This window comes from Daphnia magna, linkage group LG7 (genome assembly GCF_020631705.1).
Source record: "Daphnia magna isolate NIES linkage group LG7, ASM2063170v1.1, whole genome shotgun sequence".
Taxonomy (NCBI): domain Eukaryota; kingdom Metazoa; phylum Arthropoda; class Branchiopoda; order Diplostraca; family Daphniidae; genus Daphnia; species Daphnia magna.
Window position 1 is genome coordinate 10814993 of NC_059188.1, and position 19612 is coordinate 10834604.

Here is a 19612-nt window from a genome sequence, read left to right on the forward strand (position 1 = left end):
CACACAAACAGATCAGCATCGCGTGAAATTAATACAAAATACCGGTTTCTTCTGATTGGGATAGAGATGCATTTCATCACATAAATGATAAACGCCTACGTAATTAAGACTTCGAGTGCTAGATGGCTACGAGTAAATTTTTAATTGTGGCGAAACCGGTTGCCATAGTTTTCAGGTTTCCAACCACATTAGTCTATGCCTACTACCACCAAGAAAAGCAGATTGCATTTTAAAAACGAATCCTACCGAAAAGCTTGTTGAAGGTTAAAGCTGTGAACGTCATCTATTACCATTCTGTTGGCAAAAATAGCATGAAAAACGGTGCAAGTTTGGTAGTCATTTCCGTTTTCGAGGCAGAATCTCTATCGGGAAATTCAAATAGACTTTCTAAAAACTTGAAAAACGGAACAATAACACAATTTGAAAAAAAAAATGCGCTGGTATGTATTATGGTCAATCGTGTATGAGAAAAACAATTCAATAAAATTGGTAAGAAAAAAAATTATGTCAAAATAAGAATGCCTCTGATTGGCTTCAATCGACAGTAGTGCCATAACTTTTGCCAGATCGCACACGTAATAGGTGTGTCAACAAACCTTCCCCTCCTGAAAATGTTGCTAGGTTTTTTTTGTTTTTGTTTTTTTTCTTTTTTGTAAGGAAATTGAAAAACAAAAGAATACTAAAAACAAACTAGTTAAATATCATTTGCCATGGGGATATAGGGAAGGGAAATGAAAAGACAACGCGGAGCAATTTCCCAAAATATTCAAACCACAAAAAAAAAAGAACTCAATAAAAAAAAACAAACAAAAAAACTTTTGTATATATGACAAAACCAAGACCAAAACAAGAATATGATTTTTTTTTTTGTGTGTGTTTCCGCATCAGCAGCACGCTTAATTTGTAGTTCGGTTATATGTACACTATATCAATTTGTTGCCTCAAATTCGAATTCTTGTTAATTTCTGATTTAAAAAAAAAATCAGAGGATCAATCAGGTGTCGACCAGACATTTTTCCAACGTTCACGTCTTGTTAGGTTATGGTTATTATTTGCCACATCCGATCGAATATCGCAACACGTTGATTGTAGGTAATTATAGGAGAAAATAGTAAGGTGGTCCAGGCGGAAGGGAGAGATTTCTTAAAACTTCTAACATCATCCCATCGATATCAATTAATGAACGTACTAGAAAAATAAGAAAATCACAACATTTCTGGACAAAAATAGAAACAGGGGATAGGACGGAAAAGTAGCCGAGTACATTGTGGAGTGATCAGCTTCGCTTTCTTCTTTCTATCCTCACTGCGCGCAATCGCAACCCGATTATTTACTTATTTTTTCCCCTTCTTCTTACGTTCAAAAAAAAAAAGAAAAAAGAAAATTATCTAAACAGAAACCAAACAAAAAAGGCACTGGAAACGACGGGCTATATCACCACGCATATGGACACGAAACAAAATGTAGACCTACAATTGTAGAGGACTTGAATATATCATCACCCAATTACGAACGAAAAAAAAAAACGGAGGGAAAGAAATTACGCCGGAGCTGTAGTATTCGTGTGAATGTTTTTCTTGTGCGGTTGTTTCTAATTTTGAAAAAAAAATGGGGGTGGGGGGGTGGAGGAAAGAGGGCAACCCAACGCTCAGACACTTGTTTTTTTATCTTCGGCCAGTTCCCGCAGTAAAATGTGTCTCACAACCTGGTACATTTTCGGGCCAATCGCAAACTACGTCAAATACAAAAAGAAAATAGTGAATTAAAAGCGCTTGATCACTAATAAAAATTCCCTTGATTTAATTACCGTTTTGAGAAGGATTGAAGACAAGTTGAACGGGACACGGCATGTGATGTTTACGTTCACCTTCGCACATGTAGTACATGGCGCAATTGGCTTTGTCCGGATGATAAGAAATGTGACCGTCTTCTTCGTCGCACGTTAATACGTTAGCTATTTGAGTCATTAAGAAAAATGAAGATGAATCAATTCAAATAAGTCTCATCGAAGAAAGGAAATGTAGGCTCAATTACGATCTTTGGCTGCTGCCCTGGACGTGATGAGACTGGATGCCGATCGCTCGTAAGGCCCGTCATAGACGAATTGAACTTGATAATTATCGGCTGTCAGCTCCTGGCGGACGGCTTGAAGCAACGGGTAGCGTCCCGATCCGCAGTGTCCACGGAAATCGTCCATATCGAGAGAATAGAGCATAACACCGCCGAAACCTTGCTCCTTCAACCAGCTCACCTTAAATCAAACATGGGCGACGTTATAACAACTTGTCGTTGAAACAAAAAGAAATGCATTGCTTGTTCGATATATTTACTTTAGTGCGAAGACTGCGCTCATCGTCGAATCCGACCCACTGGTCGTCGCGGTAAGCGAACGGCACCTGCTGTTCGTTGTCCCAGACAAGAGTCGTGTTATCTTCTTGCAGAAAATCGCACACCTGCGTAGCGGCAGTCGGTTAGAAACATGAGAACTTACGTTAAATAACGCCCCCCCTCCCCGCAAAAAAATAGGGTAGTTCTTTGTTCCACGTACCTCATAGTAAGCCAAGAAACCAGCTTCGGAAGTATAAGGGCCTGGAATTCCACCGCCACTGGCTGGCGAACCGATATCGAATTTAGATAAATCGGCCAGCGTGAATGTCCTGCCGAATGTGGGCATTCCGATCATAATTTTCTCAGCTGGAGCTCCGAGTTTGACCCATTCACGTGCTCCGTAATCCTATTTTCCAGTTATGAAAAAATAGCATTAAATCACGGCTGCTGCAATCGTTGCGGTTACGAGAATGGGATGGCCGTAAAATGCAAAGTGGGACGATCAACAATGAAGGTAATGATTTGAAAACGTACGACAGTGAGTCTTCTTTGGTGAGAGGCGGCAGTTTCCAACGGGAAGAGGGGGCTGTTGTGTCCCACCTGACCTTCCCAATGACCGTGGAAATCGTAGGTCATGACGTTGAGAAAGTCGACGTACTTGACCACTTCGGGAACATCGTAACCGGCAGCAATGGCTTCCGGGCTGGCAGGGACGGCAGCCGTCAACAAGAGACGTGGCAGTTTGTTGGTAACGGATTCTCCCTCAAAGGCCAAACGAAGTTCTTTGATCAGATTGAGGAAGGACGCCCGGTCATCCGCACCTCTGCCAATTTTTCAAAAAATACACAAATAAAAATGGAAAAAAAAAGGGTCAATGAGAACTTTACTGGTAATTTGCATAATTCAAATTCATACCTGGGATACTCCCAATCGATGTCCAAGCCATCAAAGTTGTTGGCACGCAGAAATTCGGTCGAGTCGTACACGAACTGGTTCATGCGGAAGATGTTTGAAGTGAGGTCCTTGAAAGGACCGGATCCGACAGCCCAGCCGCCGATGGCCAAGATGATTTTCAAGTCAGGGTTTTTAGTGCGAAGGTTCTGGATTCGGGCGTGGACATCCATTGCGTCACCTTCGACGGCCACGTTGACACGTTGACGTGGCTTCCTGTTACCGGAATCGACATTCTGCTTGATGTTGCTGTCGCCGCCTACGAGCGAAAGTCGGTAGTCCTTCAACGCTCCAAATGCGTACACCAAATGTGTGCACAACTGAACAATAATTTTTCATCATCATTAACACGATTAATAAGGACATTTTATTTATTATTATTATTATTTATTTATTTTTGTAGGTTACCTCAACATTGACGTCCTCCGGAGTGAAACGGCCCAAACCAGGTCGATTGGCCGACCAACTGGTGTAATAACAAATCGTTTTTGCGTTGCTACCTGTTCGGGTTGGTTACATACATTTCACGATTGTTTTGTGTGTGCGTTTCCCCACGTCAGTAGAGCGAGTGAAAAGATATCCATCGCGAATCGTGAACGGGAAAAAGAGAAAAAAAAAAGAAAAGGAAATTGGCGTTAGAATTAGAAAAAAAAAAGAGCGTTGGACTTTTGTGTTTTAATGTACCGTTGATGGGCGCGGCATTTGGAATGGTGGGCAAGAGCAATTGCGGCTTCTTGGTTGACACTTTGTTGAGTATCTCCGATAACGAAATTTGAATGGGCGGTGGGAGAGTGGTAGCCGAAAGGGAGATGGTGGGCACTTCTTGGGCCCAGTCGACATCTTTGCCAGGTCGCGGAACGCCTCGCAATTCCTCCCTGAAAATAAAAAGACAACAAAATACGGTCACACTACGCTGTCACATTCCGTTGGCCCACTTTTACGATTTGACAAGTTTTTCGAGAAACTAACGGGCGCGCTACTAGTCGACCGTATAACAATCATCGTTTGACGACAACGTTTTCTACGTAGAGAAATCGAGCGAACCTCATGGCTCCGATGAGCGGGTATTTGACGTTGTTGCCGCAGACCGAGCCCGTGAAATCGTCCATGTCCAATGTCCACACCATGGCGCCACCGAAATTGTTTTTCTTGATCCAACTCATCTTGTTGCGGATGGCTCGTTCGTCGTCGAACCCGACCCACTGATCGCCATGGATCAGGTAGGGCACCTGCATCTCATCGTCCCAAATGTAAGTGGCTTTTCCCGATCTCAGCATTTCACAAATCTAAAAATTCACGAACATTTTTAATATTTTAAAATACAATTTTTGTTTTAAATGAAAAAAAAAAAAAAACATAGAAAAAGGACGACAGTTTCACGCGTTCAAACTAACCTCGTAATAAGCGAGGAAACCGGCCTCACGGGTGTAGACACCGGCCTGACCGCCGCCGCTGGCCGGTTCGTTGACGCGGAATCGGGCCGTGTCGGTCATCTGGAAGGAGCGGCCGTAGGTGGGCATTCCGATGATGAGTTTCTCACGGGGCGCGCCCAGTCGGACCCACAAATTAGAAGCGTGATCGACGGACAGCTGTTTGCGCCATTCGGAGTCGGAAGATGGCGAGAAAAGCGGGGCATTATGGCCGACCGTGTTCTCCCACTTGCCGTGGAAATCGTACGCCATGACGTTGATGAAATCCAGGTAACTGGCCACAGCTGGAACGTCGTAGCCGCCATTGATGTTGTCCGGCCCGACGGGCACGGCAGCCGTCAACAACAGCCGAGGGCTTTTCAATTCTTGCGATTCCGCTTCGAAAGCTTCGCGCAATTCTGTTGAAAATAACCAAGTCAAATGGAATTTCATGGTCGAACTTTTTTGTGATTATACATTCGCCTTTCTCTCACCAACGTCTCCCCTTCTCCCTTTTTTCTTTTCTTTCCTTTTCATTTTTTTTTCATTTCGTTTCATTCTTTTCTGTGTAATTTTACCTTTGAGGAGAGAGACGAAATTGCGCTTATCGTCAGATCCTTTCGGGTATTCCCAATCGAGATCAAGTCCGTCGAATCCGTGCTGGCGCAGGAAAGGAATGGCGCTAAATACGAACGTCTGACGGGCGTATCGTGTTGCAGACATCTCCTTAAATTTGGCCGTGCCGAACGTCCATCCACCTACAATCCCAAGACGGACCAAATATACGTCATTAAAAACCAAACAAAAAACAAAAAATGATTAATTATAAGAAAGGAATTGATCGGAAAATGTTTTGCTGACCGAGAGCGAGAAGAACCTTGAGATCCGGGTTGGTATTCTTGAGGGCCATCATGCGCTCGTAAAGGCCGATTTTGCCATCGACTGTTTCGTCGTTGGCCTCCAACGAGCTGAGCTTGCCTTTCTTCAGCCATCCGAAGGCGTAAATGATGTGCGTGCACAAGTGAGGGTCGATATCTTCCGGCAGGTATTTGCCCGTTTTGGGTCGGTACTGCGCCCAGTTGGTGAAGTAGCAAACGATCTTGTAGCCCTTGTCGGCGTTGCCGCTACCCACTGGTCTGACATTCTTGTCGTCGTTCTTGTTGCTGGATAAGGCCGTCGACAGTCCACCAGGGGCGACAGGTTTGCGCATGCCCGGCCGTCGCGACGGACGCTGGAAAATGCTCTTTGGCGTCGTGGTGGGTGCGTCAGTTGGCGCTGCCGTGGTGGAGGACGGCCGGGTTAAGCCGCTGCTCGGCCGTCTGATGAACGGCGTCGGCTGCGTCGCACCAGTTTCTTCTTTTTCGACGCTTGCCATCGTCGTCGATCCGAACGGTTTTTTCGTCGGTCGGATGAGACGGTTGCGCACGACGCTGTTGCCCACGCTGGCCGCAGCCGACAGGGGATCTCTCCTTCTCAACGGCCGGCGTACTTTTGATTCAGCTGCAACACATCAATGGCAATTTTGTTTTTGTTTTTAAAATCCGGTGAATGGGAAGGGTTTTGTTAAGAAAAAAAAATATATATTTAATTAAAGTAAATGCCCAAACGGACGCGAATTGCGCAATTAGCGCCTTTTAAGTTGTTTTGGAGTGAAAACCAATTTTCAAGCATTTTTTTTGATTATTTTTTTGAAATTTCTGGTTTCGGTATCGAATTAGACGGTGGCCGCCATTCGTCCAAGTATGGCTTCTATCTCAGACTGTCCTTCTTCTTTCTTATTCCAAAGCCATATTTGATCTCGAGGCATTTTCGTGACTTTTACTTTGCTGAGCTGTTTCACAGTTAACGAAAGAATGGCCAGACCGAGTAAAACCGAAAGAAGCTGAAAATAGGCATAACTTAACAAAACAAAACTTTGAAAATATGAAAAAAAAAAAAACGGCTACGTTTTAACCACTTTTTCTTTTCTTTCTTCCCTCTACTTTCAACTAAACGATATAGAATTATCGTCCTATTGGTCAAGAACAAATCCAACAAAACAAAAAGAACGAAAAAGAGAGAGGAGTCCTTGAAGTGCAAACTGCTTTGCGGTGTGGTGAGAATTTAAAAAGAAACAAAAAGCTAAAAATTTCAAACCGAACGTCGTTTTTTTTTTTGTTTTGTTTTTCTCTTTTTCTTTTTTCGAACAAATCTTTTCTTTTACAGACATAAAAGCAGCTAAGGGCGCACACGAAAACTGATCAAAAGGACTTCTCAGATTTCTTTTTGGATTCCATCTGTGGTATACATCTCTCTCTCTCTCTCTCTTCTATGCCTTTCCTTTCGTTATTGCGCGATGATGGACGGTGGGCTCGTCGGCTCTTCTGATTGGGAACTCTCGCCCAACAGGACCCCCCTCCCGCGCGTGCAAGTGAAAGTCCCGACGCTGCAATAAAAATGATTTTTTTTTTCTTTTTCAAGAAGATTTTTTGTTGTTGTTGTTGATGTTGTTTTCTAGTTAAATAAATTTTCCCGTTATTCGTTCACGATAAGTGCGACCGTGTACAGGTGATATCTTTATATGCAGGATCCGTGGCATGATATTGATGTCACTGGTCGCCGGAGAGCTCGTTATTTATTTTATTTCTCACGTTTCTTTCGCGACTTCGATTGTTTTGCATATGCGGTCATCGGCCAGAAGGAGAAAAAACCGGGAAGAGGCGACGAACGGACGACGAGTTTTTCCCGTTTCAAAGAGAGAGGGGACGAAGACGTTTCTAACACTTTAAACCGACAAGCTAACAGCGCGCACTAGTAACAAGTCGTGAGTGAAATCCGATGCCGACAGGTCTCGTGACTGCTGTGTTTTGTTTCGAATCTCTTCGGCCAGTTCCTCTATTTTCTCGTTGTTCCCGCCGACAGAGGATACACACACAACACGAAAAGAAAACAAGAACCTCATTATTGTATGCGTGTGTGTGTGTGTTATATACTACTACTCGGTCGGGGATCTATTTACTCTGCGACCGTACGTCTTTCTCTTTTTCTTTCATAGCTCCGTGTCCACAACGCTTGCCACCGTACAAACAACTTAGTTTACAGAAGTAAAAACGCGGAGAAAGGTGTCGGTGCCTTTAGCGTGAATCATTCGGGACTCCCGTAATTTTTTTTTTACTTTTGATTGATTTATTTCGTAGTTATTTAATTTTTTTTAACAAATCTACAGTGTCGGCGGTGTATGCGTAATAATACGTATACAAGGGACTTTGAATGCAGAGAGGCCGACGGCTGGAAAGTGAAAGGTGAAAGGATCTATTATAAACGGCGTGATTTTTCATCGTGCCCGCACGGTGGACCTTCCTTTTGATTTATTCTTTGGTTAAAATAAATCGACTCGGCAAAAGATGTGGACAAACAATCGGCCATTTTTGAGCGTGTCTCGCTGCTTCTCAATGGGGAAGTTCCAATAAGAGAAAGGTCTCTATCTCTATATGCAAATATTATGCGTCCCGCGTACAGACTATAGCAATACGGAGGAACCCGCAACCGCCAGACGGCAGTGCATCAAGCAGGTGAACTCATCAACCTGGCTCGCCATAGAACGACTTTCCCCTAACGCCAGACTGCCGGTCTCTCTCTCTTTCTTATTCATTCTCCTTTCTCTATCTTCTAAAACGATTCACCAAGTCTTCCCTTTTATTTTATTATTTTTTATTTTCTTCAGTTTTGTTGCGTCTCTGGCCCGCAGAGAAAAAGTCCTGAGCCAAAAACTTTCACTACTAACAAAAATATTACGACTCTGTATACTAAAAAAACAGCTCGACCTACCCTAAAAATAACATCAGCTATAGCAAATACAAAGGAGAGGAGGAAAAAAAAATAAAAATAAAATGCGTATGGTATTAATTATGATCATCGTGCGGGACATTGAGTAACTTACCGTCGACGGTGGTGGCCGTGATGAGCGCCAAAACGAGAAGGAAGACCGCTACCAGAGCCGTCAGCCGCCCTATCCGCAAGTGTTGGCATCCTTTGAAAGCGGCAACCTACCACCAAACGATTTAAAAAAATATTTATATTTTGATTGATTTATTGTGAATAAAAAAATATTCTTTGACGATGGAATGAATTAACATCATCAGAAAAGGGTTTTCTGCGCGCATGTACAGACAAACATAGAGCTTTTTTTTTGTAGTGACCCGTTCCAAAGCATATCCATATAAGTCAAGGTGTTGATTGATTCCGTGATTTTGTGTGTGTGTGTGTGTGTGTGCTGTACAAGCAAGTGTGTAAAAAAGTAGAAAGTTTTTTTGTTTTTTTTGTTTTTTTCGTTCAGAAAAACACGCAAAAAAAAAAGGATTTTGTATGAATGGTCCGCGTGTGGGACTTGACGCCTTGGCCGGGGTGAAATCGTCGCCAACGGGGAAGAATAAAAAAAAAATAATTTTTTTTTTTAATAAACAGCCGATTGTTAAACGTGAGAAGAATGTTTGTAAAGAAATTCTTTTGTCTTGTGATGGATCACGGCCGATTGGGATCACGTAATAGCCCTAGAGCTGGTATAACGATGTGGTCATTTGAGAATGACCGGATGGAGGGGAGAGGCCACAACAAACGTTGCGGTCAAGCAACGAGTCATGAAAAAAAAATAAATAAATAGGAAAAATAGGAAGAGAAGGGACAACGTAATCGTCATTATTTGAAAGACAGAGTATCCGATATTCAAGGAAAAGCGAGAGAGACAAATAGAAAGTGTTGGATGTATACGCAAAATATAATATCCATACAATACGTATACTACACACAATCGGAAAGTAAAAGTGTGTGTCATTATGTTTTGCTTGTTTGTCGTTCGCTTTCGGTGTGCCTAAGGTTAAAAAACACATCACGGCAAAAACGAAAACAATCGACAACATCCAAGGTTTATTTATTTTTTTTTGTTCTTTAACGAGAAACAAACAAAAACGCGGGGGGAATCGATTGGCTTTTTACGACTCTAAATATAGTGAACACTCGTGTTCAGTTGGCCTTTCAGAGATTATTAAAAGAAAACAGTGTTCGGCCTCCTCCCACTCTGACACCTGACCGCGTCTATTTTTCGCCAGTGTCTGGTTGTTTTTGGTGCAGTGGCGAGAGGAAAAATAAATGACGTCAGAACAAACACACAAAAAAAGCCTTGGGACGTCGATGTTGATCGCAGATTATGGTAACAGATAGAAGGCGATGAGGGGCCAACAGCGATATCAGTAAATGGACGGAGGGACCTGGGCGGCCACAAACATCACACGACTTTTGTTTTTGTTTTCCCGAAAAAGAAAAAAAACAAAAAGAAAAATATCGTCCATTTATTTTTCTTTCCTTTTTCTATTCACTTGTTTGCACTGAACACTAAACGAACGCAGCGAAAAATACAAAGAAAAACAATGGCGCCCGCCCAAGCCGTTGGCACAACGAGAAAAAGCACCTACAAATGCGCAAAAAGAAACAACTAAAATCTAGTCTGTTACGTAAAAGTGGCTTGCATGTCTACAGTTGTACAAACACGGCGAAAGAATTTTGGTTTTGGCCAGAGAGAGAGAGACTCAACCACGCCCTTATTCCTATACTAATCTTTTTGCCCCGGTGTACAGGTGTGTGCGTGGAAGACCTTCAAATTCTCTTTTGAATTCGATTTGATTTCTAAATCGTCGTTAAATAAAAATAAATCGTGATTCACGCATTTAACGTGTCACACACACACACACAATCGAAAAAGAAAAATCGCATTTCGACCATGAAGATTGGATCCCCCCATTTTTTTTCTTTCTTTATTCCTCCGTGCAATTTACTTGTTGACAATTCGTGAAACGAAAAGCGGGGGAGTCGAAGCGGGAGGTCTTTTGCAACGAGACCTACCAACACGACCGCGTCACGAGCTCGCATTTTGTGAAAGAAAACGTGTTCGTTTCACATAATTGTGTACAGAGCCGTTAGACGGTGTTTTTCGTGTGTTGCCAAGAAAAATGCGCCGTGATTGATAGGTGGAAGAAAATATATGGCCGAACCCCCCACCCCATCTGTACGTCCTATCGTTGGCCAAAAGACATCAAGTACAGACAACGGGAGCAACAAAAAAAAAAAAAAAAAAAAAAAACATAAAAATTTGCATAGACTAAATATGGCGAAAATTCACCTAAACGAAATGTGCTTCTCCGTATCACCTTATCAGCTGTTTTTCTGTTGGCTGCGCACCCAGCCAGAAATAGAGAGAGAGAGACAGAGAGAAAAGGACAGCTGTTTGTGTGTGCATTTACATTATAACTCGAGATGTATGCAACATGAAAAGTGAGTCTGACATCAGCGTCTCAAGGTGAACAAGGTGCACACATTAGATTCTGGTGCACACTTCTTTTTTTTTTCGCACAGTTGCTGACGGTGATTACATTCAACTTCTCTTCAAACGCCGCAGTTGCTCATTAGCAAAGGGTTGGGTTGCAACTATAATCTTCTGCTTAGTGTCTGAATGATATGCTTTTCTCATTTAATGATCATTAACAACAGACGCAGGTGTGTGTTACATACCAAGGACAACGAGATTTCAGGAATCGACGAGTTTTGTTTTTGTTTTGTTTTTTCTAACTAAGAGGCGGATTGCGATTTGTGGGTCGTGTCCAAAAGGACATGACCGACAAGGTCATTTTGCAACACACACACACAGCGAATTATACAAGCAGGCGAAAAAAAAAGAAAAGAAGAGGAATGAACAAAGTCTTCCGGGTTGTTTCATGATATCCATCCCACTTTTTTCCAAGTTCTTTTTCTTTCTCTCTTATTTTTTTGTTGTCGTCCCTCCCTTCTTCGCCCAGGTGAAGAAATCTGTCCCTCCGTGCCCTGGAACGCAAGTTCGACCCACAAGATGCGCCACAAAAAGGAGAAGAAATAACAAAATAATAATCATAAAAAAAAAAAAAAGCAACGGGGGCAATGGTCTTGGAAATCACATGACTATTGAATATTCTTGCACACGGAGGAATTGATGTTGTTGTTGTTGTTGGCATAGCGGGTTTCCTTGCCTCTGTGCGCAGTTCTCTAGGTCAATCGTTCATAAAGCCGCAGCCCAGAGAGACACTCGGCCAATGCGGTGCAGAAGACCCACATGCCACCAAGAGCAACAACAGGTGAGCGCGCATGTGTTATTTTTTTCTTTTCTTTCATTCTTCCTTCTTTTCTTTCAAGATTCCTCCACTTCTTTCCTTTACTATTCTTCTCTCTTGTTTGCCTATTTTTTTGTTCTTCCTTCCTTTCTTTAATGGATTCATTTCGAGGGTGGCGTTTAAACAATGCGCATGTGCAGCTTTTTATTTTCAAAACGAAAAGAGAGAGAAAGAACTTTGGAATAAATAAGTTTATTTTATTTTTTGTAACAACCGTCAACAGGCGGCGCCTTCAGGGGATCGGCACCGGCTCTTTCTCTCTCTCTCTCTTATTCCACTTTGATTTTATCCTTCACTTGATTCATGACCATCAGCTGCTGTCGTCAAGACCACGAACCCCGAAAAGTACCGTACGTTTCAATCAACGTGCGAATAAATTCGAGCGTTACAGAAAAACAAAAACGGGTATCGCGGGCAATTGTCGTGAATTTTTCTTTCTCCCGGCAATGTCCGCGGCCACAGGGAAAAATTCAGAAATAACGAAACGAACGTTTGGGGGGGGGAGAAGAAGAGAATCACGAAAGACGAATAAAAACACAGGCGCAGCTGCGCTTTGTCACCTACTGACCGTATTTCCTACCCCGCCCAGGTGTGTATAATAAAACGACTGGGAATTCTTTAAAAAAAAAAAAATATCCCGCCCCATCCGCCCACACGCAAAAAAAAATTCTTTCGCATCCGCAGCCCGACGCCTGACGTCATCGGCGTATTCCAAATTACACGTTTGACAAATCAATTGAATTTCGTGTATCGCCTTCCATTTTGAATGGATTTTTATTTTTTTCAGCCGAATTGTTTTTCCTTTTCAATTTTTTCGATCATTTTTGAAACGAGAAAAAAAAGACACAAGAGCGCAGTCGTTCGTGATAAACAGACGATAGGGAGAGAAAGAGAGAGAGAGGGTCACCGGTGACCTAGAAATGAACTCTTTTTGATTCTCTCTCTTTCTCTTTCTCTCTCTCTCTCTCAGTCTTTTCCATGTTGCCCCTTCTACATCATCACCATATTCTTCTTCTTTTTCTTGTTCGTGTTTCTCCCGATTCGAAATCGGATCTTTTCATTTCTATATAGGGTTTCAAAAGAGCGTTCGATTTTTGTTGACGTTCGATCAACTTGAAAGTGACTGTTTTCTTATGTTTTTCTTCGGAAATGTAACGAACAAAAGTTTCGTTGTCGGTCACGATTCGCTCCACTAATTTTTCTGAATCAAAATGAAATCATCGCGGCTTGCCGATTTGTTCTGAAGGGGTTAGAACTGGCGTGACACATATTTCCAACGGGAACGAGACCAGTTGGGGGAGCAAACAAAAACAAAGACAAACAAAACTATCTAAAAACTAACAAGAAAAAACAAAACAAAAAAGAAATTGTTACCATTTTGTGATTAGAAGCGGATGGCTCGTCGTTGTAGGATTTTCGGAAAGGGAAGTGAAGAACAGAAAAAAATGGACGTGGAGATCCGTCAAAGTGATCAGGCCGGGAAGAAGATGCAGCCAAATTGCACAGCACCAACTGATCGGAGTTTGTCAAACGGTGGGATTTCGACCGGACCGAACGGTCTTTTCTTTTTTGCAAAGCAAAATCTGATCTGCACTTGACGTCGTTGCGATGCTTTCAAGTGTCTCCCAGAATGAATGAATTCACGGCAATTCACCCTCGTCAAAAACAAATGGAATAGTTTCGATTCAATTGGCACTTGCTTCTTTGTTTTGTTTTTTTTTTTGCAAAAAGAAATGAGTCAAATTGTTTGCCGAGCCTAGGTTTGTAAAAACCAACAAACAAACAAAAAAACAAAAAAAAAATGTTGCCGATCGAGAAGTAATTGGGGATTATGGAAGGAAATGAAAACCAATAAAGTGAGTGCTTTAGAGGGTCCGCTTGGCTGGCCGTCTGGATGGCAACTGACTGGGCCACTGGTGTCTCTCTTTTCTTCTACCTGCTAGTTTTTTTTTTCTTTTTCTTTTGGGTGCTGCCTGAGTGTGTGGGAGCTGGTGGGGTTTTATTCTTTCTTCTTCTTCTTTTCCTTTTCCTTCTTCGAGCACCTTGTTAGCCACCTAGCGGGGGTTAGTACTGCCGGCACACACACTTTACCCAAGACTCAACGAGTGTTGTGCTATACAACAACCCTCCTCGCCCTCCTGCCTGCACTCAGAAGAAAAACACCGTTTCAGAATTACAGGTTAGGGCCCCCGGTGTCACTCAGTTTGTGTGTATGCACTGGCAAAAGGTTTTCTTACACACACACAGACACGGAGTACAGCAGACATTTTGGGGGCTGCTTGAAAAGACACCTTTCTCCTCGCTACTGCAGCCCAAACAATATGTTCGACGTACACCCGGTTTTCTTGTGTTGCCAAATTTATTTATTTTTTTTTTCATTATTTTTTTTTTTTCTTTTTCCATTATTTTAGTCTACGTTTTTTTGTTTTGTTTTTTTTTGTCCGTCTGTTGGCACACGCTCTCTTTCATTCAATTTTTTCCATTTGAGAGAGCGGGAAACTATTTTCGTGAATCACGATGAAAAACGTTTTCTGATTACACGCAGCGATGCCGTCAGGCTTAAACGACACTCCCAGGTATTACGCTATATGGAACACAAACAATAGAAGAATTTTTCTTTTCGACAGGGAAGTTTTATCGACATCGCATCCTTTTTTTCCCGCCATGGCGGCGCTTTCCAACATTGCGAAGGATGCAGCCATTTTTTTATTAGCAAACTATAATTAAATTGTCCCTTTTTTTTTGTTTTTTTTTTTTTTTTGCGAAACTGTGTGTGTTTTTAAATCCTATTATTTATTTTCATTAAAAGTAAAAGGATTTTGTGTTTTGTAATAAATAAGAAAAATGGGAGGCGCGTACAGCCAAAGAAAAGAAGGTTTTCTTTCATTTTTCATCCCAAAAAAGAAAATACTTTCATTCAAACTTTTTTTGGTGCCATCGATCATGTCCATATGTCGAGTAAGAAAAAGGGAGAAAAAGAAAAAAACAAAAAAAAAACTCGTCGCCCGGTTCTCTCTCCCACGGCAAAACTGGACGACCTCTTGATCCGTACGATCAGACCTCCCTCCAGGAGCTGGGATACACACACACACACGAAGAAAGAGAGAGAGAGAGAGAGAAACAATCGGCTTATGATCTAGTTTAAGCGTTGTTAGAGCTGTTTCTTTGTACCGCGTGTAAAAAATTATAAATTACTGTTACTATACTAGCGTTTTTTTGGCTCTGCGAGCTCGGCTAGAATCTTCAAGGCCCTCCAAACTGCTGGCCTATCCAGCGTTATGTTGTAACATTGGAGCTGTTTTTTTTTTTATTTTTATTTTTTTGCTGACACACAATAGAGTCGTGTTTTGTGTGTGTGTGCTCTAGTTCTCCTGCACCCTGCTTGCAGTTATGATAGACGTACACACACCTTTCGGGCTCTTTCGCCTATAACCGTGAGGACGTGGACTTTGAAGGTCGATTTAACCCTTTAGCGAAATAGATTGGATTTATGCTCGGAAAATACTTGGGTTTATTTTTATATTTTTTTTCTTTTGTTTTATTTTCATTTTTACCTTTCTCAAGGTGGGCTGGATTGGTAACACACGAACCTTATTTTTCTTTGCGCAAGAAATTCTAGTGAAGAGAAAGAAACAAACATTAATTTTACTCTTTTTCGCAATGCACGACGTTTATAAGATCGCCCGCTTTTTACTCTAATCAGTTTCTTGTGATTCATTAACAAAATTCGTTTAAATTAAGAAAAGGGAATTGCATTCCCCCCCCTCCAAAATCATCCGCTTTTTATGTATGCCCATCCATAATCGTTTGGCCAGCGCACAAAACTAATGGGCCAGACAAGTTTCTTGACCCAAGGTGTACGTACACGTCGGCCCGGCACTTAATATTTAATATCTAAAAACGTGATACTCCAACTGGTGGTGAAAAAGAGAAATAGCAATGAAGTTGTTCAATCAGAGCTGTGCAACATCAGAAAATCACCTGTTGTTTGAAAAAAAGGTGCGCCAAGGGCGGCACAGGTGCGACAGGTGTTTTTCTCAGGAATCGGACCATTATTATAATTTTTTTTTTCATTTTTTGGGTGGGAGGTTTTGACTCACGCACGGCGCTCGCCGCTGTAGGCGAAGGTGCGGTCCCATTGGCGCGCTAATCTTTTCCGTGCTCCTTAAGGGGAGTGCGTTCGAAATGCCATCGGATCGGATAGCTGCACTTTAAAGCTGCGAATAGATTTCGGGGATAACGTGGAAATTCCTTTCGTTGATAGCCAAATTACAAGTTTGCTGTTGTGTACAGGCTAAGTTCTAGTATTGCTTCATGTAAACGAGACAGACATTATGGCGATCGCTGTAGTTTCCTCCCTCTCTCTTTTTAGATTGTCTATTAGAGCGGCAGGTTGAGGGGTTTCCCATGGGTCGGTATTCATAAATCCGCCTATTTGCTAGTAATGGCCAAGGGTTCCGTATTTTTTTGTCCGACAGCAGCAGCAAGTTGTGGGATGCCTTTGGATAAATAAGAATGAAATTTAGCGATTCCCAACGATCTACATCGCAGAATTGGATCTACAACCAGTTTCAAACGTTAACGAGCAGTTTTTGAATGTAATCGTGACACGGACTTTGTGCAATCGGAGCATCCGATTGCAAACACAAAAAAAAAATCAGCCAATCCAGTTTAACTGTTCTCCTTCCATCGTCTTCTTCGTTTTCTATTTGTCTGTTTCCTTCATCGTGTCCTTTTTTTCCATTTGCATTTCACCCGGATTTTCGTCAAAAAGATTTCCAAAGAATCGTCTTTTAGGTTAAACGCGCCATTCTATCGTTTGCTTCGTTTGTCTTTTTCTTTCTTTCTTTCTCTCTCTCTCTCTCTCCCTCCCTCTCTTAAGCGAGAAACAAATAGGTAAGCGCGGCCTCGTTCTGATTGGATTGCCCGCCCCTCGACTCTGCAGGGCTCCTCGGGAGGTTATCGGGACGTGACAGGAATAGCCAACAACAAATGACTGAAATCAGAGAGTGAGAGAGATGGACGCAGACAAGAGGCGGACTTTTAATGCTAACTGCGAAAACAGTCTAGTGGAAAAATGGAAAGTACCACCGCCGCCCTGAAAAACAAAAATCACTAACCGCTCCGGGATGAAATACATCAGAAACCCACTCATTATTAGTCACATCCATCCAAAGGTGTGTGTGTGTGTGTGTTATTAAACTGTTTGCGCGCGCTCACCCGGTCCATATTCAAATATTCCCACCCTTTTGTTTTTCTTTTTTTTTTTTTTTTGAAATGAAATAATGTACGATGTACAACAGATGTAGACAGAGAGGTTGATGAAGTCACGCTGTATATTAGTACCGGTATAGTTGGGGTTCCCGCGCCGATATGGCTGCATCGGTCTAAAGTGAAATCCGAGCCGACCAAGAAAAAAATAAGACAAGCCGATGAACAACAACACAGAAGCGCTTTCTCATTTTTTATTTTTTTATGTTTTCGTTCGGGAAAAGAGGGGGTTGGGTGTCCTGTTGGCGTCGTACCGCCATCGCTGATGTATCCACTTGTTCCTACTGTCCTTTTATTTTATTTTTTTGGCTCCTTTGGCTGTTATCGCTTTTATAGAGACACCATTCATATTATTTCCTTGGTCTCTCTCTCTTTTTCTTCTTCTAGCGTTCGGTCGGTGGCCTTTTTGGCCGGTTACGGTGTGCGCTGAATGACCGATTGCGCAAAAGAAGTCGACAAAACAATTCGGCCAGTTTAGGTGAGGATAAACATGAAACAACTTTTCCTTTCTCGATTTTTGGAGGAACTCAACTTGTGTTTGGCCGCTGACACACACACACACACACACACGCAAAAATGAATCTCGCTATCGGGGCTGTGTAGAGTGAACGTTTTCTTCTCGAGAAAGAACCGGCTGTAGAAAGAAAACAAAATACCGTCCATCACCACCATCACTCTAGGCAACCACCCCCACTTGTATTGCGCCGACGAGGGAAAGTTACAACGACCATTTGCTTTTCAAAGGATCAATAACCTTTTTCAAGAGAGAGAGAGAGAGAAAGAAAAAACAAAACAAGAAAGAAAAGCCTTTCGGGTATAGGTATTTAATGCACTACTCTTACTTTGATGTGTGTCTACCTGTTCACTTGTAGACATACTTTTTAAAAGGTGTGTGCGTATAGTTTTATGCTCGTTGCGCGTAATTAGGGTCTAAGGAGAGGGCGGATTTTGTTGTATATATGGCTGAGTGTATATAGACCTTGCTTCGCAAAATGACAAAAACAAAACAAAAAAAGGGAATAAAAAGCTTGAATTCCGCAGAAGACCGCAAAAGCCATTGCGGTAATAAGAAAGGACAGTAAGGTCCGTTTTCACGCTCGGTCGCGGTGAGGGCAATTTCCATTTTTTTTTTTCTTTTTATTTTTATGATTTTCTACAACGAAAGAAAGTGCACCGTAGTTGGGAGGCTTTTACATGATTGCGATAGACTTCCTATAATTTTGTTTTGTTTTGCAACCTGGAAGGGTTTGAAAAGTGTAAAGAAAAAGCGAGAAGCAAAATCAACGACATCTTTCGTCAACCGACAGAGAAAGGGAAAGAGATATCCAAAAAGTTTGACGAAAGTTCTATGAACCGCTTTTGCCCTTTTTTGAGTGTGTGTTGTGTCTACAACGTATCCCCCTGAAGCTCTCCTTAATAACATCCAATTCTTGAATAACAATCTCTTTCCTTTCGCAAAAATTGCCGGCAGTTCATTTCGTGAAAGAAAGAACGTCATTGTCGTAGTTTGTCGTGAGCCATCGGGGCAAACAAAAGTGGAGGACTTAGAAGAGAGAAAATAGAAAATGGGTTTTGATGATCGGGATTGGTTACAACCGATGCACGAAAACCAATCAATCGTTAACAATCTACGTGTCTATTGTGATCGAATCATTAAGTCGGGATATATCCAATGAGATGGGTTTCACTTACCCCCATTTTCGTTTGATTCAGTACAGACAATTCACGTCCAAAGATGGCAGGTCTCCATTTTGACAACTGAATGCTATTTATCGTCTGCTGATTTTTTTGTTGTCTCCAATGGTCCTGGAACGTGACGCTAAAGGACATCCATCGTTTGACGTGCAAAATATGAGGGCGAAACGGGGACGACCGAGAAACGTAATAATTGCAATCGTGACAATTACATATCACTTGTTTTGTAGTAAACAGTACGTTAGTAGCCTTTCGTTTGGGTCTGGGCACAACTTTGTTTCGTTGAATTTGTCAAAGCTAAATGGCAATTGCAACGAAACACGAACAACCTTGTTTTCAATTCCCTTTATTCTGGCCTTCTCTGAAATCTACCCCCCACGTAGTGTCTTCAATAAACATCTATCCCACCACAACCGCCATGTTTTTTTTTTGCCTCCTCGAGGGCTCCTGGTGGCTTGTTGCGTCACTACAATATGCGATCCCGAGAAAATGTCCTGCTTCGCAAAACGTTGCAGACAGTTGTCTCAAAACAAAACGACAGCAAGTTATTCGAAATTATGCGTGATTGTGAACTCAGCCGAACTACGCATATTTGCTATATAAATTATATGCACGCGCGTGTGTGTAAACCGTGAAAGCGATGAAAACGGGAATCAAATGCACACACACCTTTTTGCTTATTGTGGTAGAAAACAGGAAGAGAAAGAGAGAAAACATGCAGACAACGGGACGGGAGGACTGGCCCGGGATTCCTCCTATCGTTTCTTTCTTTCTCTTTCTGTTCTC

The 19612-nt window shown here is 42.1% G+C and overlaps 1 protein-coding gene across 2 annotated transcripts; it reads right to left on the reverse strand.

The window, feature by feature from the left end:
• Positions 1–419: 419 nt before the first annotated feature.
• Positions 420–18844, reverse strand: LOC116927633 (probable chitinase 10). Of its 2 annotated transcripts, none has more exons than XM_045176824.1 (15): positions 18824–18844; positions 8608–8713; positions 5550–6188; positions 5267–5446; positions 4674–5107; positions 4324–4565; positions 3964–4154; positions 3688–3779; positions 3244–3599; positions 2863–3151; positions 2549–2734; positions 2331–2453; positions 2035–2251; positions 1808–1954; positions 420–1732 (listed from the first exon to the last, which is right to left on the reverse strand). In XM_045176824.1, the coding sequence occupies exons 1-15, from the start codon at positions 18827–18829 to the stop codon at positions 1665–1667; spliced, it is 3276 nt and encodes a 1091-aa protein (XP_045032759.1). In that variant the 5' UTR covers positions 18830–18844; the 3' UTR covers positions 420–1664. The 2 variants fall into 2 exon arrangements, with proteins under 2 accessions (XP_045032759.1, XP_045032760.1); XM_045176825.1 differs by lacking the exon at positions 18824–18844 and adding an exon at positions 13235–14172.
• Positions 18845–19612: the final 768 nt, after the last annotated feature.